This window comes from Oryzias latipes, chromosome 9 (assembly GCF_002234675.1).
Source record: "Oryzias latipes chromosome 9, ASM223467v1".
NCBI lineage: Eukaryota > Metazoa > Chordata > Actinopteri > Beloniformes > Adrianichthyidae > Oryzias > Oryzias latipes.
This window is the reverse complement of record NC_019867.2, coordinates 10,734,125-10,759,150: the sequence shown is the minus strand read 5'-3', so window position 1 is coordinate 10,759,150 and position 25,026 is coordinate 10,734,125. Positions and strand designations below refer to the sequence as shown.

General features: G+C 38.4%; 4 protein-coding genes across 14 annotated transcripts in view; 3 read left to right on the top strand and 1 right to left on the bottom strand.

Annotated features, from left to right (window-relative positions):
• The first annotated feature begins 342 nt into the window (after window positions 1-342).
• Window positions 343-6,273, top strand: gkap1 (G kinase anchoring protein 1). 3 transcript variants are annotated; one of them, XM_023958380.1, is made up of 12 exons: window positions 343-429; window positions 842-1,105; window positions 2,537-2,695; window positions 2,908-2,985; window positions 3,325-3,460; window positions 3,554-3,576; window positions 3,898-4,059; window positions 4,223-4,309; window positions 5,291-5,354; window positions 5,435-5,505; window positions 5,590-5,667; window positions 5,869-6,273. In XM_023958380.1, exons 2-12 carry the CDS (start codon window positions 860-862, stop codon window positions 5,908-5,910), a joined length of 1,146 nt encoding a protein of 381 aa, XP_023814148.1. In that variant the 5' UTR covers window positions 343-429; window positions 842-859; the 3' UTR covers window positions 5,911-6,273. The 3 variants fall into 3 exon arrangements, with proteins under 3 accessions (XP_023814148.1, XP_023814147.1, XP_023814150.1); XM_023958379.1 differs by having other exon boundaries at window positions 358-457; XM_023958382.1 differs by having other exon boundaries at window positions 395-457; window positions 846-1,105.
• Window positions 6,274-6,398: 125 nt separating this feature from the next.
• Window positions 6,399-14,648, top strand: ubqln1 (ubiquilin 1). Of its 3 annotated transcripts, XM_020705842.1 has the most exons (10): window positions 6,399-6,894; window positions 6,983-7,125; window positions 10,292-10,401; window positions 10,488-10,663; window positions 10,890-11,043; window positions 11,202-11,323; window positions 11,986-12,069; window positions 12,308-12,423; window positions 12,520-12,652; window positions 12,928-14,648. In XM_020705842.1, exons 1-10 carry the CDS (start codon window positions 6,763-6,765, stop codon window positions 12,952-12,954), a joined length of 1,197 nt encoding a protein of 398 aa, XP_020561501.1. In that variant the 5' UTR covers window positions 6,399-6,762; the 3' UTR covers window positions 12,955-14,648. The 3 variants fall into 3 exon arrangements, with proteins under 3 accessions (XP_020561501.1, XP_020561502.1, XP_011477367.2); XM_020705843.1 differs by lacking the exon at window positions 11,986-12,069; XM_011479065.2 differs by lacking the exon at window positions 12,928-14,648 and having other exon boundaries at window positions 12,343-12,423; window positions 12,520-12,636.
• Window positions 14,649-14,959: 311 nt separating this feature from the next.
• On the bottom strand, window positions 14,960-24,864 carry idnk (IDNK, gluconokinase). 3 transcript variants are annotated; one of them, XM_020705838.2, is made up of 7 exons: window positions 20,400-20,471; window positions 20,210-20,266; window positions 19,882-19,964; window positions 19,098-19,128; window positions 18,904-18,990; window positions 16,223-16,266; window positions 14,960-15,726 (listed from the first exon to the last, which is right to left on the bottom strand). In XM_020705838.2, exons 3-7 carry the CDS (start codon window positions 19,917-19,919, stop codon window positions 15,354-15,356), a joined length of 573 nt encoding a protein of 190 aa, XP_020561497.1. In that variant the 5' UTR covers window positions 19,920-19,964; window positions 20,210-20,266; window positions 20,400-20,471; the 3' UTR covers window positions 14,960-15,353. The 3 variants fall into 3 exon arrangements, with proteins under 3 accessions (XP_020561497.1, XP_023814151.1, XP_004072291.1); XM_023958383.1 differs by lacking the exons at window positions 20,210-20,266; window positions 20,400-20,471 and adding an exon at window positions 24,845-24,864; XM_004072243.3 differs by lacking the exon at window positions 20,210-20,266 and having other exon boundaries at window positions 20,400-20,525.
• The window catches only part of frmd3 (FERM domain containing 3), a 48,475-nt gene continuing 44,322 nt past the window's right edge, over window positions 20,874-25,026 (top strand). For 4 of the 5 annotated variants that reach the window (XM_011479016.3, XM_020705836.2, XM_011479015.3 and 1 more), the window contains exon 1: window positions 20,876-21,327. In XM_011479016.3, coding sequence (XP_011477318.1) covers window positions 21,223-21,327 — 105 coding nt within the window. In that variant the 5' untranslated portion in view covers window positions 20,876-21,222. Of the gene's footprint in view, window positions 21,328-25,026 lie in introns of all 5 variants that reach the window. The other variant, XM_020705837.2, reaches the window with a different exon arrangement.

Here is a 25,026-nt window from a genome sequence, read left to right as displayed (position 1 = left end):
TTTTGTGTGAACCCAGATTTAATGTTGACATAAAGGTTTTTTATCCCCAGACAGACTTTTTCTTTATTTTATGTCTGATGTTCAAACCAGAAATTCGCAGCAGCCTGATTTGGGTAAAAATATAATTATATGGATTTGTGTTTTATGTGAATAGACAAGAAGTAGCTCATTGCAAAAAAAAAAAAAGTTTACTAAAGACACTAATTCATTTTATTATTAGGGTTCAAAGAATGCAAGCCAAATGATTGGCCCTGACACATTTTTACTTCACCAAATCTGTCCCTCTTGTCAAAATTTCGGACATCCCTGTAATACTCTATTTCACATCTAAAACCGGACATGCGCAGTTGTCTTATGGTGGTACCTACCGGCTTCCGTACACACTCCGGTCATTGCTAGTAGCAAACTAACGGCTCGCTTCGCAAACAGGTGAAAGTCTTTTTTGCAAAGTTTCCCTGTAAGTATTTTTTGTTTTCTTCGACACCCCTTACCGACTGCAATAACAACAAAGCCTCAACGCGGGGTTCTGGTTCTGATTTCGTTCAGCATGTCTGACAACTTTTGCACTTAAGGAGCACCAAACTGAATCTATCTTGTAGCTAAGCTATGGCAGGTCGGTGCTATTCATGAAACTAGCCTAGCAGCGAACAGCACCGTCTAAAACACACCAGCTTTACAGACATTTTAGGGCCACGGGGGTCATTTTAAGTAAAATAATATTTTGGACGGCTGTTTTAATCAATGTATTTGTCTTCATTTGACCGAAATCTAGCCTCAAAGCGCCAACGTGTTACATTATGTCATAATTAATGGACTGAAACGAGCCATCTCTGTTTTGTAGTTTCTTTCTCGGCTCGCCATGGCATCCTCAGCAATGATCACCGTCCCGACCACCGCCTCCCGGTTCGCCCTGCTTCAAATAGACTCGGATTCAGATTCCGAGGTCTCTGAGTCGGGGAAGTCGAACACTAAAAACCTGCGGGAGTCCTCTGGAAAGCCCCGGCAAGGTAAAGCAGGAGGCGCAGGTAAAACTGCTCAGGGCAGCGACAAGAAGAAAGACAAGAAAAAGAAGAGAAAGGAACAGCAGCAGAGTGAGGCCAATGAGGTGAATAACTGGAAAAGCGACAAACCCTTCAGATTAGGACTTAGTTTCTACATCATGATTGATTGTGTGCGTGACTTGGTGATGTGACACAAACCGTTCCACTTTCTTTTCACCAGAAATGAAAGCATAGATGCAGGTGCACAAAGAAAGAAGGGTGCAGATATTAATTGTATGTTTACTAAAAACAAAAGGCTGAATGCTAATGTACTGTTGTTGAATAGACTAAAATAGTGGGTTTTTTTTAATATATATAAATAGTGTAACTTTTAGTGAACATGGCTTGACCTTTTGACCCCTCCCTAATGCTTCAGAATCAGAATCAGACCCTGCATTTGTTGCCGGGTTTGAACCCTTGACTGTATATGAGAACTGGGAAAAAGTGACAGGAAGTAGCTCCAAGAAACCAGAATCCCATAGACTTCTATAGAGAAATAAACAGCTGTTACTCAGTCATTCTTTTGGTCAGAATAACCATTCTTGACCTGCTACCTTCTTTTAAACATGTTCTAGCTAATCCTAAAAAACTTTTACATGTTATTTTGTCTTTTTTGCATGTAATTCAAGTTATAAACTGACCAATCAGATGCCTTAGTAGAAGCATGTGGTGCCTGCTGGCCCCCTACCTCGAACGTCTTATTGACAGATTCTCCCGAGCCTGCTTTCAGTGGAAGGGGTGTGGACTTCGAACATGCTCACTCCTGATTGGCGACAGTAGTTGCCATAGAAATGGTGATGTCCGTTTCACAGAGAAATGCTGACTCAATCGGCTTGATTTCGAGGGAGCTGGAACTAAGGCGTTTTCTATGGAGGACGGCACACGCGCTCAGCCCAGTTCTGTCTTGTACAATCAATGGTTTGGACACATTAACAACTGATCCACGCAGGCGGACGTCCTAAGAGGCATAGATAGTCAATTGAGAGAACAAAAAGAGAAGTTTATACCCCTCTGGGCCACTCTGTCTGTTCCTTAAGAGAGACATTGGTTTGGTGCAGCGTTCCCTTTGGTAAACTTATTCTCATAGCTAATAACTCATATTTTTAAGTTTGATCCTTGATTAAATATTGGAAACCTTACTCACATTCTTGTTCCTCTTCAAAAACAGGGAAACATTATCTGTATCCAAGCAAGGAGACACGCAGAAAGAGCTGCCACATGGGACATTTTTTTGTTTTTGTTATCCAAGTCTTGATTTAGTGTATTTGTGATTCACGTCTTCATTTTACAAACACACATTTTACAAATTTGTGCCTAAAGAGCCCCTGAAAATGATTCATTCTTACAAAAGCTGCAGATTTTTGGTTCAGCGGACGTTCCTGCATGTGCAAATTTTTTGTGGGTTTGCTTAAAATAACCAGAAGCTAGGAATGCCTCCTTGTTATTCACTCTTGCATTATTAAATCATTTGGTGCAACATTTTTTTTTCCTCTCAGCTGCGTAATCTGGCCTTCAAAAAGATTCCTCAGAAGTCTTGTGCCCCGCCGCCCAATATGAGCCTGTCAGGAATAGCCAATGAACTTCTTAACCCTGCAATAGGGGACCACAGCACACATTCAGAGGGATGGCAGCAGTGGAAACAGAGAGATGAACAGGTAAATGAAATAAAACCTGCCTACATCACAAATATCCTTTGATTGTTCAGAGGTCAAGGATGGAGGAGTGGCTGCAGCTTTATCTCCCAGGATATGCAGAATGTTTTATAAGGACTAAACAAGACAAGATAAAAAATAGTCTGTTTTCTGTTCCTGGTAAAATAACAATTAGATCCAGAATTATTGGAATTATTTCTGTTTTTTTTCCATAGATGACGACAGAACTGTATGAGGCAGATTTGGAGAAGGCTTTGATTTTGAGTAAACTGGAGTATGAACAACAAAAACAGGTACCCAAAGCACATGTACACATAGCAGATCCAGTTCTAGTTACAACTGAGTTATAGTATTGTTGTATAACATTATTTTTTCCAAACATTTGTCTGAAATGTTCAGTAATGAACTGTGTTCAAGTATTTTAAGTTTCTCAGCCTTGATGGGAACAAATGGACTGCTGCCACCTTCTGGCAGCAGTGAGACATAACTGTCTGGGACAAGTTTGAAATAAGATTTTTGCAAATCACGACAAAACAGTTCAGCTATTTCCATCGTGTTGTTTGTTAGTATGAGAATAATGAACATTTAGTCTGAATACTTGACAAGTGAAACGGTGAGCTGTCATCCCGCAGAACAACACAAACACAACCTCACCAAAATCTCGAGGGGGAAAAGAGAGCGGAGGGAAGAAGGACAAAAAGAAGAACCAGCAAGCAAAAGACAAAAAGACTGTCTCTCTGCAGGACTTTCAGGCTGACGGCAGCACAGGTGACAAGTTCTTTCATTTAAGACCCATATGTGTGGTTTCAATTCAGTGTGGTTACATTTTTTTAATCTTATTTTCCCTTTTGTGTCTTGCAGAACATTTGAGTAGGAGACAAGAGGTGAGCTCAAAGTTGGCATATACTAAATAATGTAATCATTTTTTCCACTTAAATTCAACCATTGGTTTTAATCTTATTGTTTAATGATGAATACTGACATTATTGTTAAAGAGCAAAACAAAAACCTTTATTTTCATTGGATACCTCAATACAACTATCTGTAACTGTTTCTTTAGTGTACAGTCTTTCAGAAAATAATTGGATTCTCTCACTATTTACCTTTTTAAATGTGTAAAAATACTGTTGAATGCTGCCTTGATTTCGGAGAGAATTGTGTTTGAAGTGTACTTTGACTACAATGTTCACCAACTCCCCTCCCAGGACACCAGAGTGGCAAACCCAGCACTGGGAGTCGGTCAGGAGGAGCGTTTCTTTAACAAACTGGAAGATGATGTAAGTCGTATCGTACAAAGAGAGAAGAGACGCGACCAATTCACCGGCAGCCAAGGACAGGAAGTCAGCACCTCCACAGAACACGAACCGGTGAGGCCACAGGCTAGGTTTTAGCATGTTAGCATTGTTAGCATTCATGTCAGAGCTTTATCTTTTTCTTCATTTTTGTTTTCTTGTGGTGTTTTTCTTTTTTAATCTAATGCAAACAAGCAATCTTTTACCCAAGTGTCTGACTTGTTCTTCCTTCTGTTAGGACCCACGAGCAGAACAGCTAAAATACGAGCTGGAGAAGAAAGACCAGGAGATCGACGAGCTAAAGAAAACCATCTCACAGTGGGAGGTAGAACTAAATATGATCACATTATTATGAAGGTCATTTTCTAACTGCACTTAGGCACATGACTACTGACTCAAATAGGTAGGATTGCCATTAACTAGTATTGTTGAAGAGTGACCTGTGTGGTCTTCTGCTTCTTTAGCCTGTCACCCTCTCTGCTCTTGTAAACGTTCTCGTCCTGCTTTAGAATCGATAATACTGAGCACATCAGAGCGCCATTATCAGACTCTTTTGAAGTGTTCTCCAATCATCTTTTAATCTATTCTAAACGTGTTCCTTCTTAATTATGATTATGACTTTTTTTTTTAGCCAAAATCAAAACCAGTTTTCTAGGACATAGTTTCTGTAGTCGTTCATTAGAAATTCTCCTTTGAGCAACCCCACCCCTCTTCCTCTCCCCATCACTGAGAACTTTCTGTTTACATGCTCTCCTGCTAGCTTACAGCCCCTCACAACCCCAACCTAATTTTATCGGTGCAACAAAAATGATGAGCTGTATTTGAGCTCTCCAGCCGTACACTTGTGAGCCAGATGTCAGCTCAGACGAGGAAAACCAAGACATTCATGGATCTATTCATCTCCAGGTGGATGCATCAGAATGGAGCGGAGTGGCGAGCTTGTGGCCTCCCAGTTTATTTTCTGCATGACAAATACGCTCTTTTCTTTCTCCAAATGTCATGTTTTCATCTGCTCCTGGTTCAAAACAATTTAACTAAAGAAATACCCACAAATGCAGTTTTAAGCTTGTTTTTTTCATTTTATTTGGCTTCCATTATGAGAAAAATGACACAAGAACAAGTTAGAAAAACCAAAAATCTTCTGAGTCGGTCTTTAACTACTTTAGGGGGTTCATCTCTGAATTTTAAAAATATTTGTTGGCTTGTACGCATTCTTTATTTTCCTTTAAAGCTACAGCTAAAAGCCAGTGTTTTAAAAAGGGGAAGCAGAGTAAATCAAAGTCAAGTTTACCTCTTAAATCTGCAGGTAAAATATAAAGAGGTGAAAGCAAGAAACGCTCAACTACTTAAGATGCTACAACAAGGAGAGAGTGAGTCTACTATTTAAATTGGTTTCCATCTAAAGCCTCTGAGTTCTCTGATGTTTATGAGGTTTTACTCTCTTCTACAGTGAAAGATAAAGCAGAAATTCTCCTACAGGTGGAAGAACTTATGCATATTAAAGAAGAACTGTCATCACAGGTGTGTATGGCCGTTTCTTTTTTTTTAGATAATGGTCAATTTGTGGCACATAATGACCAATTTGCATGCTGTCTCTTTTCTAAGGTATCACTATTACATGCTGCTCTTGAACAAGAAAGATCTAAAGTTAAAGGGCTCCAATCAGATCAACCAAAACATCAGGTGAGAGGACAAATCCATTTTTCCATTTACCGTCTTCTCTGAGTAAATGCGCCTTGTTAAAGACTGAATTATTGAAAAAGATCACCAAAAATTTGAGTTTGTTGACATCTTTCTGTAATTGAAATAAAAGTTTGAAGATTGCGCATGAAAAAGTATTTTCTTTAACTTTAATAACTTATGTTTTCATCCCTTTTTTGGCAGGGTAACAAGAGGGGGAAAAGAGGCTCTGAGGCAGAATCATAAAAGTTACTGAAGGAAAAATGTCTGAAAAGAAATTCACATAAATGAATGAAGAAACTGTAAAACGCAAGTGATCATAACAAAGTTTTTTTTTTTTTTTTAAATGTTCGAGTCTGCATGTCCCCTTTAACACACTGGCATACGCACAAATAATTTAGGTTTGGCATGATGTGTTACATCAAGATTAGCCAAAAGTTGAAAAGAATTTGGGTTTAAATGTTGTTTTGAAAATAGTTGTGCTGCCCTCTGCTGGCATCAAAGTGCCACAGCATTCCAAGTGCTTCAAATTTGATTTCAATGCCAGAAAGCCAGAATGACGTGTATTTTGCCCTCACTGTTAGTTGAATAAAACATCTTTTCAGTGAATTTCCTTTGTATATTTTCTTTATAGTGTTGTTTTATGAACAGACTGTGTTTTTAAATGCAAACTGTGGCTGAGCAGCCTGGAGTAAATGTCACTAGTGCATTCTTCCATTAAATAAAAATGCACTTATTGTATCAGTTGTATGGAGAATCAGTAGTCCCAGAGTAGACACAGCTTTGTTTTCTGTCAGCCTAAAGTTATGGCTAAAACATCCCAGACTGCACCAGGATGTCAACTATATGCGTAAAGGTTCCACTTTGTGTTGGCGCATCATTATAGGTTGTAGATACAGAGCTTAACATCTGTTAAAGGTCTACCACGAAAAAACAAAAACAAAGAAAAGGGTAAATTAGTCACATGGCATTGGAACTGATATTAAGACGTTTGTTTTCGTGTGCGCGCACGCAGCGGTGCGCAGTCAGGCTACAAATCACAACAATCTGCACAGTCATCCTGACGCACTCCAGGTCTACCCCAGAGTCAGGACGGAGATGTCTGATGCGGTTCCAGATGAGCAGAGAGCAGCTTTGGACTCCCTGGAACCCGAAGCCATCCACATAGCTATAGGAGCTCTTGCTGAAGGCAGAGGCTTCTCTGTAGGAGGAGGCTGCACCGTCGCAGAGGTCAGACTGGACTCTGGAGCAGCAGCGGCGGGAGTTGGTTGTGTTTTTTGTGATCCCTGCTTTGTTTCTGATGTGCGTCTGTGTTCAGCTCAAACTGGCTCTGTCACAGCGGCTGGCGGCCTCTGCAGAGCAGCTGGAGCTGATGCACTCCGGACGGCTCCTCACAGAATCAGAACTTATTGGTCACCTTGAGGGACATAACCGGTGCGTCAGGCTCCAGGTGATCCAAAGGTACTCCGACATACAGGAATGCTGCATCAGCTGTTTTTTTTTTTTTTTTTCATTCCAAAAAAATGATTTAGAGAAGAAAACTGAACTGTGGAGCTGGAGTTATATCTTGATTCTGTCTATTTAACCAGATTTTTAACAAAAAAAAAAGTTTAGACTCATCCCATAATTCCCAGGGTGTTAAAAATGCGACTCCAATATAATTTTAGTTGTTCACCTGAGAGAGTTTGTATGAGATTTTTAATAACAAACTATACTTGCTCTGTGGATTGCCTGTACAGTAGTGTCCATACAGGCTTCATAAGAAGAATCTCAGGGGTTAGGAGGGCGAGAAAAACTTTAACTATAGCTTCGCACATGCGCGGCGGGAGCGTCAGGATTACTTTTGGTCAAATGTCCAGTAGCGCATTTGAGGCGGGTCTGTACAGAACCGGGTCCCCCCGTAGTAGCTTCTCGCGGGATCCGGTGTCAGACCGTGTAAAAAAAGTGAATAAAACAATGAAGCTCAGAGACGTGAGTCACCACTGCTTTTCACTACATCTCCCATGAGGCATTGGATTAATGTGACGGTCGTCTCTTACTGCGCTGCTGTTAAGTTAACTGTCATGAAGCACAATAAATGCAAACATCTGTTCTACCAGTCTGCGAAGTGTCTTGATGAAAATCAGAGATAAACCGTTGATTTCTAATTCAAGTTTTTTTTGGAGAACAAAGGAATTAAAGCCAGAGATTTCAGTGTTTGGTCCGAATCATCTATATAAAAGAAACTGCTGCCTTCTGATATATAGTCTGTTTGAAGGACAAATTCGATTTCAGACTTCAAACACTTTTGAAAAATTTTGAAGTGAAGTTTAAATATAAGTAAAACAAAATCAACAAAACGGCATTAAGGCGAAGTTGTCATCAGTCACATTTAACTGAAATGAAACAATGTTATCACCCCAAAAAGAAATAAACATTTTTGTTAAAGTTACCATTTTTAATTTAGACAAAAGAAAAACGAATAAAACTTCAGCGTGTTCACTTTTTTTGTGTAGTTACAATTAAACTTCTAAATATGAATATAATGTTGCTCTTTTTTGTCTTAAATTAATGCTGCGATAGTGTTTGTTTAAAATTTGCTCTTACACAACCTAAAAAATCTTTTAAAATAAATTACAGTTTGGAAAGAATGTCATTTTATTTGGTTTTTGTGTCGTTACTACCTAGGCAAATTTTTAACTTTACTTTACAATCATTATCAAAAACTATTGCAACTTTTAAGAAAAACCACTGCAACCTCAAATTTTTGTGTTTTTGCACACAAAAAAATGCGCACGAGACTATGGATCTGTACATCTATACAAAACAGAATTGAACTTTTTTTATTTTTGGTTGCTGGTGTGATCTTTGTCAAGGAAAAAGCATTCCTTGGCTCACAAAAGGTTGAAAAACACTGCTTTAATCCCTTTTAATACCAAACATTAAATGCAAATGAAGTATTTTTATTTTATGCAATGGGATACATTTAATTTTTTTACATAGAAAAGAGTTATATCTACATTTTTACTGAAACTGCTGGGAATTTCATGTTTGATGTTAAGAAATAAAATTAAGAAAAAGTCTGGAGAAAAAAAATCTTTTGGGAGCCCTTTTTGCCCATGGGTCAGATCCAGAACAGAGGTCACTGAGGCGTTCAGGCCATGAGTAATGATGAGATCCAGAGTGTGACCTTTGTTGTGGGTGGGTACATTCACATGCTGAACAAAATCCATAGCTGTTAAAATGTTCTCAAAATTATGGACATACATTTCTAAAGGATTATCAACGTATACGTTATATTCACCTAGAACCATTATTTTTCTAAAATCCATGTATACTAAAGAAAGCAGTTTAGTGAAATCAGAAATAAAAGCTGAATTATATATTAGGAGGTCTGTACAATATCAAAAACAGCATGACAGGATTATTAAATACAATGGCCTGATATTCAAAAAAAGAATATTCGTTAAACATGGTGTCTCTAAAACCAATACCTGCAGATGAAATTGCAGCTGTTCCACCAGCCCTGCCTGGTTTTCTGTCCTTGTTTGTGAAGTTATAAAGGGGGGGTGTTGCTTCTGACAGAGAGATTGGTGGACCAGAGTTCCAAGTTTCTGTTAAAAACAGGCCAATAAGATTGTAATCTAAAATAAAGTCATGAATAAGAAATGATTTGTTTGAGAGTGATTCAGTGCCAAATTCAGTTCGATGGATTTATTGCCGTGACTGGACGAGTTCTTGATGTGCACTGTTTTAAGATTATTATAGTTACTGTTGCGTTTCCTATAGTCAATAGATCGTGTGGATATAACGGATGGTATGGTGGAGATGACAGTTGGTGGTGATGGTTCTAAGGGAGTATTGAGAGTTAATAGTCAGTCCTCTTTAAAACAATGCATGTTAACAGTTAAAATATTGGTTCCGAGAGGGCTTGGGTGAAGACTGTCAGGTAGATAAAAAGAGGGGCGGTTCCAAAAAAGATTAAAATTATCAATAAAACCAAACCTGAACTTGCAAGAGGCGGACTGCAGCCAGGTGTTTAGGGAGAGGATCTTACTGAATCTAGTGGATCCTCGGGAGAGTGTGGGGATGGGTCGGGAAATGAAGACCGTTTTCCCAGTGGTGTTTAAAAAGAGAAAAAAGGTCCAGAAAATCCAGTTTTGTTACCTCTGACTGCTGCAGTGTGGTGTCGTTGGTCCCAACATGGACTATAATCTGGGTGATGGTGGATGGGAGGGAAGGCAGAAGGTCTGGGAGTTTTTGGAGAATGTCGTTCACGTTGGCTCCTGGAAAGCATCTGGTAACTGCGTTAAAGTATCTTATATTCCTGGTGATGGAGTCTCCGATGATCAAGGCTGTTGGGGTGAAGAGTGGTAGAGGTGGGGAAGAGTGGGTCTCCACAGGTGTGGATACATCATTATACAATTATTATTGTATAATGATGTTTAGTTTGAACTACCAGTATTTGCATGGCTGAAAAAAAGAAGAAGCTTGGAATAAATCTGTGAGAAAGAACCGGTTGCAGATCTCTGTGAGGCATATTCATTGTCAAAGAGATGGACCGATTTGGTGCTAAATTGTATCGTGCTTTCACAACATTTACAAGAGATCTGAAACTTTGGTTTGAAGTCGAGTACTTCCTTCTCAGGGTCCAGCCCACTGAAGATCAGTCCTCAGAAGCAGACGGATCAGAACTCCCAGCACCTCCAGATTCGGACCTCAGCTTTCCCTCAACCACCACATCTCCTCTCCATCTGGGTGAGACCTGCACAACTTAACTTGTTACTCAGAGTTACTTATAATTCAGCTCAGCTGTGTATTTTACATCCCTGTCATTTTTTCAGGAAATAGTAAAGAAGCTCTGGACTTGGATAACAATGACCCAGGCTTCTGTCCTGCACCCCACCAACCGATGGATCAACAGCTGCTTGCTGACCAAGAGAGTCACTGTGATCCATTTACGCAGAGTGCAGTCTCCTCGTCTGAATTAACTGCTCAGCTTCTTCACGCAGACCTAGAGGTGGGAAATAAGCGCTCTCATTTTATGAAAGGGTTTTCCAAAACAAAAAGCCCCATACACATCCAAAAAAACGCAGCCCATGGGAAATAGTTATGTTTTACAAACTTTACTCTTAGTTCTAATATATCTTTTCCAGCCTTAAAGATTTCTTTAAATATTTTTCTAGTTATTGAACGGACTGTGTGCATTTATTTTGTTGAAGGTTTGATTCTGCTTCCTCTTGTAGATAAAGAACGCAAATGCATCATTTAAATTTGTGTACTCTGGAGAACAAAAAAGCAATCCAACATCACTCCTCTCCAGCCATGCCACAAGTGTCCTCAAAGAGCTCACTGTCATTCCTACAGCGACTCCAAGCTCCCAGAGCTCTGTTAATGCAGGCAAGACAAAGGACTTCTGTGAATAAACCTGCAGTGGTGCACATCTGTGTTCTTATTATGTTGATTATACTGAAGAATATTAACATTTTACAACAGAACATAATTAAAAAGTCAACTTTTTGAAATTTCATATCGTTGCCTGTTTGGTCTTGCTTTAGGTATGCAATCTCTGCTGGAGGAGATCATGGCCAATCCCAGTTTGATGGACAGTTTGCTGTCTGGGCCGCATGTCAGCAGCCTTTTACATTGCCTCAGTCAGTACCCAGACCTGGGAGCACAGGTGACACATGTTTATGTATCTTGTATTTAAATGTACACTTGGGAACCCCTGCATCTTGAAATGGAGCATCTACTTGGATTTTCAAAATGCACCGGGCCTGCTCGGTGGCGCAGTGGTTAGTGCTCTTGCCTTACAGCAAGAAGGCCCCCGGTTCAAAGAGCTGAAACAGAACACCAATGGGGGACCTTTCTGTGTGGAGTTTGCATGTTTTTCCCCGTGCAGGCGTGGATTTTCTCAGGGGACTCCAGCTTCCTTCCACCGTCCAAAAACATACTTTATAGATTAGTTGGTTACTTTAAATTGTCCCCAAGTGTGAGTGTGCATGGGCGTGTAATTTATGACCCTGCGACCTGTCCAGGATGTCCCCTGCCTTTGCCCACGAATGGCCGGGATAGGCTCTGGCAGCCCCGTGATTAAGAAGATGAATGATGGCCGTGGTGCAGAGCAGTTGACCTCTGATCAAAGGTTTGGTTCTCGCCCTGCCCGCCCATACATCAAACAATTCTTGGGCAAGATTGCTCCTGGTGGGTACAGGTTGGCACCAGCGTTTGGTAGCACAGTCGCCATTAGTGAGCATGGGTGACTGTAAAACACCTTGGGCCTTCTAAGAAGGCAGTAAAGTGCTGTATACACCATGTATTCATTTACCATATCTGTTTCAGATTTTGCCAAGTCACCCTTTTCTGACAGGAAACCCTCTGTTACAGCAGCAAATGAGACAGCAACTTTCTTTATTTCTGCAACAGGTCTGTTGTGTATTTTACTTTTGCTCTCCTCCATATGATCGTACATATCTTAATTGAAAAAAAATGTTCTGTTTTCCGTAAGCAAAACTTTTGTTTAAGAATTTGTTGAAGGTTATCAGTGATCTAATAGCACTAGTTTTCTCCAGGCCAACGCTCCTACAACATTCAGCTATCCAGAATGTTATCTGCAGGGTGTTTATTAATAACTTCTTATGAATCAATTATCACTAATATAAAGATGCAGAGTCCAGAGCTGCTGCTGTCCATGTTTAGCCCCAAAGCGATGAAAGCCCTTCTACAGATCCAACAGGGCCTGCAGACTCTGGCTGAAGAAGCTCCCTTCCTCATACCTGTGTGAGCACAAACGATTTGTACATGTCAGCTTCTTATCCTGTGCTAATGAGGTCACAGTGTACTGAGTAACTATGTTAAACTGACTGCGTCCTACAGTGCTTCCTATGACTCTACTGATGCTGACGTTGCTGTCGACAACCAATCAGGAAGGAGTCCTCCGGCAGTGTCAGTGACAGAACAGCAGCAGCAGTTTGTGCACCAGATGCTGCAGTCACTGGCTAATATTCAGGTATGTTTCTGCATCTTTCTTTGTTGTTTTCCTTATTGCATTGGAAGCCACACTCATACAGTACTTAGTCTATACATCATTTTTTAAATTTCCCTTGTATTATGTAATGATTAAGAATCAAACATCCGACTCTTTAAGTTTACAGTTACATATAAAACTGTCAGATTTGGGAGTCAGTGCCCCAGTCTGCCTCCAAAACATGCATAGTGTTGTCAGAACACCACGCATTTTTTCAAAAATAGAAAACAAAAAATCTGTTTTTCTTTGTGCATCAGATCAGTCAAGAGGAGGAGGATCTTTAGGAGTTAGAGCAGCTGAGCTGAACGGGCTTTAAAGACAGACGGGCAAACCTTCAGGTCCTCACAGCACAGCTGGAGACCGGAACACTGCGACAGATCTGCTCAGCCTCCGACACACACACTAGCACACAGGAAGTTCAAAACTACCATATTTAAATAATCATGAAGCATCTTTGGTCTCATCAAAAACTCAAATTAACCCATGACTCCAACCTATATTAATGGTTGCAATTGTAGAATGATGTTACGCCTTAAAAGGAAGCTTGTAATTTGTCATGTCTGGATGACTATGCTTTATTACTCCATGGTGTTTTTTCTTAACCAGGAGAGCCAATTTAAAAAGGTTGTTAAAAATATATATGTATATATATATATACATTTATAAATATGTTTTAAATTATAATTTTAGACATACAAAAAGATCAGGAAGAAATTGTAAAACATCAAGTTGTTAAAAGCAGGATTTTTAGTGGTTTTTAATGGAATAAAATCTGCTGTAAAACAGCAACATAGAATAAAAATAAAATTTAAAAAAAACAGTGATTTTTAATTACTTGGGAGACTGACACACCCATGCACAGGCATTTCTAAATCCAGTCAAAGTGCTACTGCACAATGAATCAACATTCAGAATTAGGTCAAATCATAATCTTTTTACACTCATGCAGTGTCTGAAACTGGAGGACGCTTTCATTTTTTGGAAGCTCAGAGTTGATCTTTTCTCAGTCTCTGGCAAAGGATTAAGCCAAGATGGTAACATGTTAGATGTTTAAGGAATGAACATAGGAAGAAAAATGAAGGCAAGTAAATCTGTAAAGAAATAGATGTGACTAAATGAGCTATAATGATTAACACAATGTTTTATTCAGAAGCAAGCTTGTAATTAGAAATCTCATCTGATTGTAATTATTTTTTCATACAAAAGTGAGTGCATATTTTATGTTTCGGTTTAGATTTTTCTTTGTATTTGCAAAATGTTTCAGCTTTTACTAGGTGAATTTCAAAAATATTTGAAAACGTATCTATGATGAAGAGGTGGTGTAGTGTGCGTTGTTGAACACTAGGTGGCCTTTGAACTGAACATTCAAGTGCCTCAAGTCATATATTTTTGTTTAAAACTAAACGGTTTAGAATTTCAAACTTAGACAAGCTAATTAATCATTTTAAGACATTATTTAATAATTTATGGCAAACCCTACAATGATACAGACAAACATCCTAATGTGTGTGACTACATGTTCTCAATGTCAGAGGTGAACCACAGGTGACAAAGCCCAACCTCTGACATTTGTATGCATGCATGCGATCAGCATGACAACCTGTGTGTTTTGTTTGTTGCTGCCAGGCTGAGGAGAAGTAATCTGCAGCAGCATGTGTGACTGCATGTGTGAGATATGGGAGTAGCTGACGGGGTTTTCTGGATTAAGAGCTCCAAAAATATTCGGGTTGAGGTTTGAAGATGAGTCACGCTTTGTGGGGGGAGAAAAAAAGCATTTTAGGTGGGGAATGCGTGTTTGCCTGTTTCTTCTTAAGTCATCAGTGGATCTGAAAACAGGAATGATGAAGCTTTGACCTGATCCGACCCAAATTGAGAGCAGTGATGTCTGCTTTCTTCTTGCATTTGTAGAAAAAGGACAGTTCTGGTAGGAAGTATAATTGTTAAGACATGAATTCAATAAATAAATACATGATCTGTACTTGTTTGATATTTATTTCATTTTTATTTTTGAATTGCGTTCGATGCAACAGTCGATGGTAAAAATTAAAAATATTTGTTGCACACAAACTTTAAATTAATCAGTAGGTCATTCGGTTTTAACCCATAAGGACCCAGACCCATTTTTTTTCCCTTAAAAATAAAATTATGTATATTTTATCACAAACCACAAGTGGACCACAGAAACCATTTCTGATATTTTTCACTGATGTCACCATGAGTTCTTATGGGTTAATGAGCTAAAAACGAAAATGCAGAAATAGTTCCACAAAACAAATCCCAATCCAAACCTTTTGCAAATTAAAATCTTTATTTTGACTGAATAGTTTCAGAACTAAAGCAGATTATGTAGACTGCTTTAGGCTCCTCTGAGGCGACAAAAATCAGCACGAGCTTCAATGTGGATCTGCATTTGAAATAAAACAGGAATGTATTTCTCACCTTAATTCAACCAATTATGTTCTACTCAGGATCGCTGAATCTTTGAGCAAAATATCATTGCATATAGATAAATACAGGTATGTAATGAACTACGTTCATTGTGTTAAATTGGTTTCAATTACATGCTGATTAAAGCCTACTGCTCCAGGGCAAAATCCATCACAGAAGATAATGGGAATGTCCACAGTTTGCAGGGGTTTGATTCAGCTATGAACCACAGCAGCATCCGTCTCAGCATGCAGGATCACAGCTTTTCTGTTGAGGGCTTCACACTCATGATGTGCTTTTCAACCTCCACAGCCATTTCACTAACACCCTTCCTGATGTCCAGAGTGAGCACATTCTCCTCATTTAAGGGAGGCTCTAAAGCATCGAACTGGGAACGGAGCAGGTCGGCCCTCATGTAGTGACCTTGCCGGGTCACCAGCCGCTGGTAAATGAAGTCGTAGTCACCGTGCAGATAGATAAAAAAGACATCAGGTGAAGAAGAGGAGATGTCCAGGTGGGATCCGGGCGAAGAAGCAGACAGGGCTCTGGAGCCGTGGAGGAGGATCTGCCTGTACTGGCGCTTCAGAGCAGAACATGCCACAAGAGCATCACAGCCCGAACACTTTTCCCTGAAACAACAACACACAAATAGTGCAGGTATTTAGGACGGAAAGGAGAAAGACTGTGTAAAAACTGGGTACCGGCAATATAAAAAAGGGGAGAAAGAAAACCAAAACAATCCTACTGAAAAAAAACGTACAAAGAAAAGATTGGAGGGTTTTTAATCTTTCAGGGAAATCTGTGTCATGCAGGTGAACATCCTTTAGAGAGATGTTTTTTTTCATTGGCTGTACTCCTGACATGTTCTGTGTGAATGCAGAAAAAAAGTGCTGCTTATAGTTACCAATGTTCACACATGAACAGGAAGTTGCATGAATGCAACACACTGAAATGTAATCAAGTAATCTGTCATACTATCTTTAATGCTGCTGCTATATTGGAATTTCCCCATTGTGGAACGACTAAATGATTATCTTGTCTTATTTTAAAGCACTTTGCAAAACCCAATTAAGTCTTAAATGGAACAGTTGAGCAGATATCATGGATACAGTTGGATTTTCTCACCTCTGGATGACTTCATGAACTTTGAGAAGCCAAGGAAATCTGTCCTAAGGGAACAAAGCAAATCACCATTTTTAAGGTTTAATTTCTCTGTTTTTGTTTATTATTGAGTTGGATCATTGAATTTTTGTAATATTTCATTATGTGTTCTTAAAAAAAAACCATGAGACTGATCTTCTTCCTTGGTCAGTGTGCCATTTTGGATTGTTCTTTTCCTCATATTTTACACTGCAGATAATTTGAAGTTAAAAAATAGGAATCTATAATATATATATATATATTATATATATATATATATATATATATATATATATATATATATATATATATATATATATATATATATATATATATATATATATATATATATATATATATATATATATATATATGCACCAGATGTACAAAGTAAGGGGTTCATTCTGCTGTGGTTGACCTCTCTTTTGGTGCAAAGTGTTGCTGCAGGTTAAGACCATAAAAAAAAAAAGCTACAATAGCTACTATTGTAGCTTTTTTTTTTAACTTGTCCTTTCCAACAGCTGAGCAAACAAATGAGAACTGAAGGCCTCTTGTGTTGGACATATTTTACTGTTACAATGTGGGTTTTGAATCTAATGATACAAAAGGTGTATATTTGAATAAACTACTTTGAAATATATGGAATATTTTAAAAATGAAACACAATGACAAACTGGAAAAAGTAGGTAGTATGGGAAGTTGTTGATCGGATGATGATGTTTGAAAATTTTCAAGTGCATCTTCAATGTCCGCATACTAATAAAGGTTTTATAGTTGGTACGGAGCATTTCCAGTAGGGGTGTGTATTGGCAAGAGTCTGGTGACACGGTACGTATCCCCACATTGTACTGGAACACATTTTGTTTTCTTTTGTTTTTTTAGAGTATGACTTAGACAAAACTATACCTGAATATTAATATGTCCTTCATTGTAGTAAAATTGCAAAATTTTGTTTATTTAATGATCACAATGTTAAGCCCTGAGACTGTACCTCATCCTCATTTACAATTTGTTTTTACCCAAGCAAATTCATAGTGCTTTATTTTGGTAACCTAAAATATACCTTATTTTAACCACCATAAAGGGCGTACTGGGTTATAGGCTGCAGTCTCAGTTATGGGTGATTTTTCAGTATTTGACACAAACAAAAGGGTTAGGGTTAGGTACTATGGGACATCACTGTGTGACCAGTCTGGGTCTTGGTTTGTTTGGAGTTAACTGTTTTGTTTTTCATAGTCCAACATTTTCTCAATAACCAACTCCATCCACCTTGTCCTTACTGAGCAAACACCTCTGCTTATATAGCCTCGCCCCGATTGGTTCAAAACCTTACAGAAGGGATGTGGGGGTTAACAGCTAAACACCCCTTTCAAAATGGTTTTAGCTGAACATTCAAATTAGCTGCCAAGCAGCTTAACAAACATTTGTCCAAACATGCCCTGGTGAGGAAGAAGGTGAGCAGAAAAACAGGTGAAATCAAGTAGACACAGACAATTAACAAATGCAACTTTGTTACACACTGATTGGATGATGACATTAGTCCATCGTTTCAACTAAAAGTTATTTGGCATGAAGAGGTACTGGATGTCATCATCCAATCAGCGATGTCCCATTGCATCTACTTTTTCAGATTTCTTACCATGTGTCGCTTTTAAACGTTTCATTTTGGTTTTTGCAAATTGCTTTTGCTTTCCAAAACGTTTCATTTTTTTTTTTTTGGCATTCAGTTCATTTGTATTTGTTGTGATCTTTAATACTTTTGTGCGTTTTATCGATGTAATTCTAACTTCAGGGCCGCCATTCAAAAACCATGCTTTTTTTTTTTTTTTTTTTTTTTTTTATACCTTTTAGTGCAAAAAGTAAACTGCCCTATTGGCCGCTGTGACATAATGCAGCAGAAAGAGAATCGAATGCCTCTTCAGCCTCTTTGCATGTCTACACTCGGAGATCACAAGCAGCATGTGTAACAACGCATCCACATTTTTTATTAGGATATTTCCCAACACTCTCCTCTCCGCTCATGCCAGCACCCTCCCTGCCAAGACTTACCACATGGCACAGGCTGACACTAATCCCACATTCACACATTTCTTCTTCAGAACACCGTTTGATCTCAGACTGCAAACTGTTGATTGTTTTTGAAATATGCCGGAGAGATAATCAGAGCAGGTGCCCGAGCGATTCTCCACAGCGCTGAGAGGAAACCTGAGTGGGAGGTTATCAATTGAAGCGCAGCTACCAGCAGACTGCTGCCAAATGTTTGCAGACGCTGCTCTGCCTGCAGGTTTGAACGTTCAGCTTTGGAGAGAAGCCAGTCAATTGTTTGGAGCTTTTCAGCTCTTACAAATGTCGGCAGGGGCAGAGAGAACAACCTTATGATGAAGGATTAAACGGAAAAGAGGAGCAGTGAGCTAGGAGGACAAGCATTGATGGTCGTAGTGAAGTATCTTTGAAGATATTCGCTGCGGCGAAACGTTTTAAGGAGGAAGATTTTAAGTCACAGCAACTCAGGTTTGGAGAAACCTCAATGAATGACAGGGTTTGTGTTGCTGCACACCTGACACGAGAATGATTCACTCGTGACTGTGTGAAAATATGAGCTCCATAAAAGACATGCATGCATTCTCCAACCATAAAATTTGTAAAAGCACACATAAGAGACTGACCTGGTCTGTGAGTGGCTCACCACGAGCCATCTTCTCGATGTTCTCCTTCGAATGGAAGCTGTCTCCTTCGTGAAAAGGCCAGTTCAGCTGATGGTGCAACACAGCGGGACAAGTTAGTGTGAAAACACCAGTGATTGGAAACAGAAAGAAGCAGCAAAACGGTGTGAAAACAAAATCTACTTTCGTTTGTTTACCTTTTTAGACAGGAAAATCCCCAATGTGCTTCTGTTTGTCGGAAATAAAAAAAATCCTTGGAAAGCAGTTCACAAACTAGTCACAGACATGAGAGTTGACAATTGAGGCTAGGAACTGAATGATTTAGTAATTATATTTTAAGCTGGAGGAACCACTTTTACAAGAGCAAATGTCAAAACATTTGAAAGCTTCAGGGAAATGTCAATGCTTTCCGGAGAAAAATGCTGAACAGATTGTATTTACACTGAAGCTGTTAAAGACCCACTCCGATCATTTCTGATCTATTTTTAAAGCCTTCCCAGTGGTCTTTTCATTATGATGATGTTGGGTCGCTTTTTAGGATATAGTATTTGCAGGGTGGCAGTAGTTCATTAGAAATTTGCCTCTGAATGTGGGCGAGACCGATAGAGGGGAGCAACCCCGCCCCACTTACCCTCCCCGTTGCTGTGAAGAGGAGGGTATTTTTTATACGTCACATATACGCTCTTTTTCAAACTGCTTTGTTTTTTCATTTGCTCCTGATTCACAATGACTTGAATAAAGAGATACTCAGAAATGCAATTTTTAGCTTAATTTTCTTTGAATGGAAGTGGCGTTAAATGTAAAATATAAGAACAAATTTAAGATGTATAGGAAAACTATGAAGGACATCAGCAGATAAATACAAATCAAAACTTTAACGTTTAAAAAAAAAAAGGGAAAAACACAACTGTGCGTGTGGGTGTTTATAAATTTGCTAAACTGGTCTGATACACTTTAATGACAACATAACTGTGCACATACTTTCCAGAGCCAGAGACTCCCATAATGATGTAGATCATCCTGTCTGTGAATGCTCAGACACCTCCAGCCAGGTCCTCAGCAGACTTTAAAAGAACAAAAAATAAAATCTGATTATAGCAAGGATTTGTGGTTTTCAATCAGGTAATCTCACGAGGAAAGACAGTCCTATCAAAAAGAAAAGGCCCCTTAAATTGTTTCTTGGTTGTTTAAAACTTTTGTGTGCTTTCAGCTTTGTATTTTTTATTAAATAAGCAGATTGTGGAGGCGATATAAGATACATTCTCGTCTATTTAAACCAATTTCTATAAGTATAATGAATTTCTCTCACTATAAAGTTAACTTGTTGTGTCATAGAGAAGCCTCAGCTGAAGAGTCCTGCAGAAAACTGGAAAAATGGCTCCAAATATGATAATATTCCATGTAGATTTGTAAAAACCTACAACAGGTGTAATTTAATGGCGTTTTAAAAACAATATGTACATTTAAACATCACAATAGAAGCAGAGAGTCAGTATAACCTGGTGGCGGTGATCAAATTAAGAGACAAAACTCTCCGCTGCACATCCTGCATTCAACAGCGGGACCAAGGCTGCAGGCTGTCACGTGACGTGATGACGCACGTCCGTTACGCTCACGTTTAAAGGGACCGCGTTCAGGCCAAACACAGTCACACTATAATATATATAACTTTTTTTTCTATTTTTATTTTTTAAATATTAACTATGAACGTAACACTATTTATAGCGATCTTTAGTTGTATTTTGATTATTTTTTTCAGTTACAGTCATTTTTTTCTTATTTTAAATGAAAAAAACGTGTATTATCGTAAATTTTCAATATTTTTTAATAATTCTTTATAATTTAATGTGCTAATTTGAAAAAAATAATACTTATTTATTTATTTATTTATTTATTTATTTATTTATTTATTTATTTATTTATTTATTTCAGATTTGTGGTGAGATGGTTTGTCTCCACGCCCCGTAGAGGCGGGTGTTTCTCCTCCAGCATCATGGCTTACAGCCTCTCCAAAGTGCTTTGAACTGACGGCGGGGTTGAGTCAGACAGAGAGAGCCCTCCTGTGCAGATCCACCAGTGGGAAAGCAGCAGACGGATGCAAGCCCTCCTCCTCCTCCTCTCTCACTGTCGCATCCATCCATTCTCTTATCCAACTATCCACCTATCCATCCACCCATTCGCCTCCAAGGGCGTCTGAAGAGGCGTCAGAGACCCGCCGGGAACGCGCCATGCGTGAGGACGAGTGAGTCCTTGGTGAATTTTACGCCTGCTGCCTCTGGTCTGTTTGGAGCGGCTAACAGCTGAACCTGAACCGACTCAAGGATGAAAATGCTCCGGTTTCGCAGCCCCAGCATCCGCTCCCTGGATCAGGAGATCCTTTGCACGATCAGGTTGTTGGACGACTCCGAGCTCTCCTGCAGCATCCAGGTAAAGGAAACCGGCTGTTTGATGCTCCTGTTGCAGTCCACAATTCGCCTTCATCTTCCACAAAGATAGATCAAATCAGCCTCATGTGGTTGATTATTATTCTGGTCGTATCATCATGTCTGCAGAGAAAACACCACATAGTGTGCATTGTTCTTCCCCCTTGTTATCCATCTCTGAACATCCTTGCTTTGAAGCTATGGAAGAATATAATGATGACAATGATACAAACATTTAGCCCTATTTTTGTAATCGTGAACCACGTGGAAAGAAGTTAGGATCAACTTCATCTTCATTGAAAAGAAGAGCTCCATGACTGTAATGATATCAAAGACAGACAGAAATTTAGGTTATAGACTGCAATGAGTGGAGCAGTCATACTGTCGTTATAAACTTATTAATTGTTATTATTATTAAACTGATAAAATTACAATTAAAAACAAATAACACCATGAATAAAAGGGCTTTGGATGAAGTTTAACAACTTATAAAGATGGATAGGTGGATAGTATATAATATCGAGATTTCAAATACAAACAGTAATTTTTATAGAATTACAAGAAATAAACACATACGCTGAGAACAAGCAATTATGGTCCATAAAATAATAAAATAAACCAAAAATACAATGTATTTTGTTGAGTCTATTAGATTTTATGATCACTATACATTTTTTAAGGACTGATGATTTCCATGTGGAGATTACAGTGAAGTTTAGCATTTGTTCTCACAGCTGGTTTCTTAAACATAGGCTTTTTGATGTCTTAAATATTTAAAATTTTGATGATTTTAAGCTGTTAAACAGTGAGTTAGTCAGTATTATGTAAGATTATCTGTTGATAATTCCTTGTTTGTTAAGAAAAAGAAGAAATACAGGGTTTACTGTTGTTTTGCATGTTTTTTCCCCACACCTCAATAGATCATGTATGGAAGGATGAAGGAACAATATGAAGTGTGTAGTGAAGACAGATTTAAAAAATGTTGAATTTTGTGAAGAACAAATAGTGAATAGAGTTGAATAAGTATTATAATTATTATTATTATTATTTCTAAGTTAGCAAATCAAAAGGTGAGAAGAAACATAGCAATTATTGAAAATGCTGGAACTGTGGTGCAGCCTCACAATAAACACATCATTGATCTGTCTTCCAAATAGCTGAGACAACTGCGTTCCATCCGCCTCTAATGTGTTACGCCCTTTGATGATGACTTCTATTCATCAAGTCAAAATGATGACTGTTATAAAAGGAAAATAACTTCCAAATATTGTCAAGGAACATTTCCATTTTTTTCCCCAGCAGTCTTGTGTGTTGAAGTCGGAATCGCTCTGCAGAACAGAGACAGCAGGAGGCAAAGCTGATTTGTTAGAAAGTCGATGGTCTAATCGCTTGACAGTCAATATGTGGTGAAGGGCTCATGAGCAACAACAAAAAATAAATTAATAACAGCACATTAGTGAGAAAAACCACAAAAGTTGCTTGTTGCATGAAAGTGTGTGAACAACAGCTCTAGAGGTCAGTGTTTAGGAGCTACATGTATTTTTAGTTTTCAAAGCCGCCTCTGTATAGGCAGAAGCTTGACAAATTCCCAAAATAAAACACAACTACGAACAAGCAGTGAGCTTAAATAGAGTTAGAGGGGGATCTCTCACTGTGCTGTGGATGAGACCAACAATCTCACTGGTACTGTACTCAATTAATGATTTAAAACACTCAACTCTGCACATGAAGAGAGCACTATAGATGCAGAAGTTGTGTTTGTTCCTTTGAAGGTGTGTTAAACTGGTCATGTCAGGGAATATTAACGTTTTTGTAACCGTATGCTTAAAAATAAAGGGCACAGCCCTGTCTGTGCTTTTAGTGGTGCATCTGTTTCTTTCTGCACCACAAGGAAATGGACATTTATTTTTCCAGCTGACTGCATTTTCCAGGTCTTTCTTTAATGGGTTTGTGTTCCGGCGCTGCGCTACTCCTTCCTACATATTTCATGATATCCTGTTCTTCTCATGCTTCACCTCTTAACAACAGAAATCCTCATCTTATTTCAACTTCTGCTCTCTATCTCTATATTCACGTCAATTCAAAATCCAATTTTTTATTCTGTTTTTTTTTTTTTAGATGGGGATCAGATGCAAAGAAAGACACTAAACTAAGAGTGTGTATGTTTGAGTGTATTGGTGGTCAGTCCTTTTTATGAATCTTTTTTTCCCTTTAAATATTTCATAGCATACAAGTTCCTCACTTTCAATAAAATATTTGACCAATTTAGTATTGTTTGAGATAGTAATAATGGTTCAAAAATAATTCTAAACATTAAAATCCATCAAAAATTTAAAGACATGGTGTTCATAAAAAGAGAAAAGAAAAAAAAACATGTTTTTTTGACACACCCTTATTTCTATGTTGTGTTTTTTTCAAGACTCAGCTCTATGGAATTGACAGTCTTTAGGAAATAAATGTTATTCTGTAAAAATATGAAACAACAAATCATATTTTTCTAAAAAAAAAAAAAAAAAGCTTTCCTGTAACACTGATGCCAATTTCAAACAACTTTTAATTTCAATGACTTAAAGGCTGGCCTTCAATAACCTCTATTCCAGAGATATCAATTATTAATATGAAGTGTAAAAAGTCTGTGTAGGTTGATGGTGAATGAAGAATTGCAGGTAAAATAATAAACTTTAGTTAAATAAATAACATAGAAGCATCAGACTGTGAGAACTGTAAGTATCACATGCAGGTTTAAAAAAACGAAGTTAACAGGGATCTAAATTTATATTACCAAAAAAAAATGATTATGACAAACACACTTAATGATCATTTATATGTTCAAATCAAAACCATGATTTTAAGAAATTGTTTTTTTTTCTAACAGAGCAGGAAAGCCTCCACATTGTCAACACTGTCTACAAAAGCTGAGGGACTATGTCAACTACAATAAAAATAAATAGAGCGTCAGGTTTGTCAGCTGTTTTTATTTAAATTAAAACTTTTACTTGATGTCATAGAAAACATTTTTTCAAGGTGAGTTTAACAGTGAACTGCCCCTATGTATTTCACTTTATCAAAGAGCAATCTTTTTTTACCTAATACAGTTAGCACAAACATTTCCATGTCAAATAATACTTCATTATAAACTTTTCTGTGAATATTTCTTTTTTTTATTCCAAACCTTTTAAAAGTCTGATAATTTTTCCCCAATTTTCCTAAATTCCAAAACCTTTCCATGCTTTGGTGACATCCAGCATTCCCTTTTTATCTAACTTTCTGTCTTTTTGTTTTTGGGATGTGCATGCCTATTCCTGTTTTTGTGTTTTTAAGGCACTTATTGTAGCTCAGCAGCAGGAAATGAGGCAGGTGCTGAGGATACCATGAGGTGTCTGCGTGCACTGAACATTTATTCATTGTGTCCGGCCCTCTGGGCCTAAGTGCGCTCAGCCTTCTGCATCCATGTTCAGTGAAAATGTTAAGGCAGACCTGCTGTAGTAAACACACACACACAAGGATCAAAACCCTCTGACCTTTTCTGTTTGCAGCTCTTGTCCTCATCATCACTTCTCTTCCCATCTGTTCTTTTCCTCTCCTCCTTCATCTCCTTGAGCCTCCCTTACTTGTTCTCCGATCTGCCTTTCACCCCACTTATCCCCTGCTCCATTTTCAGCTGCACATTTACCCCTCTGACCACCTTTTCTCACTTTCTATA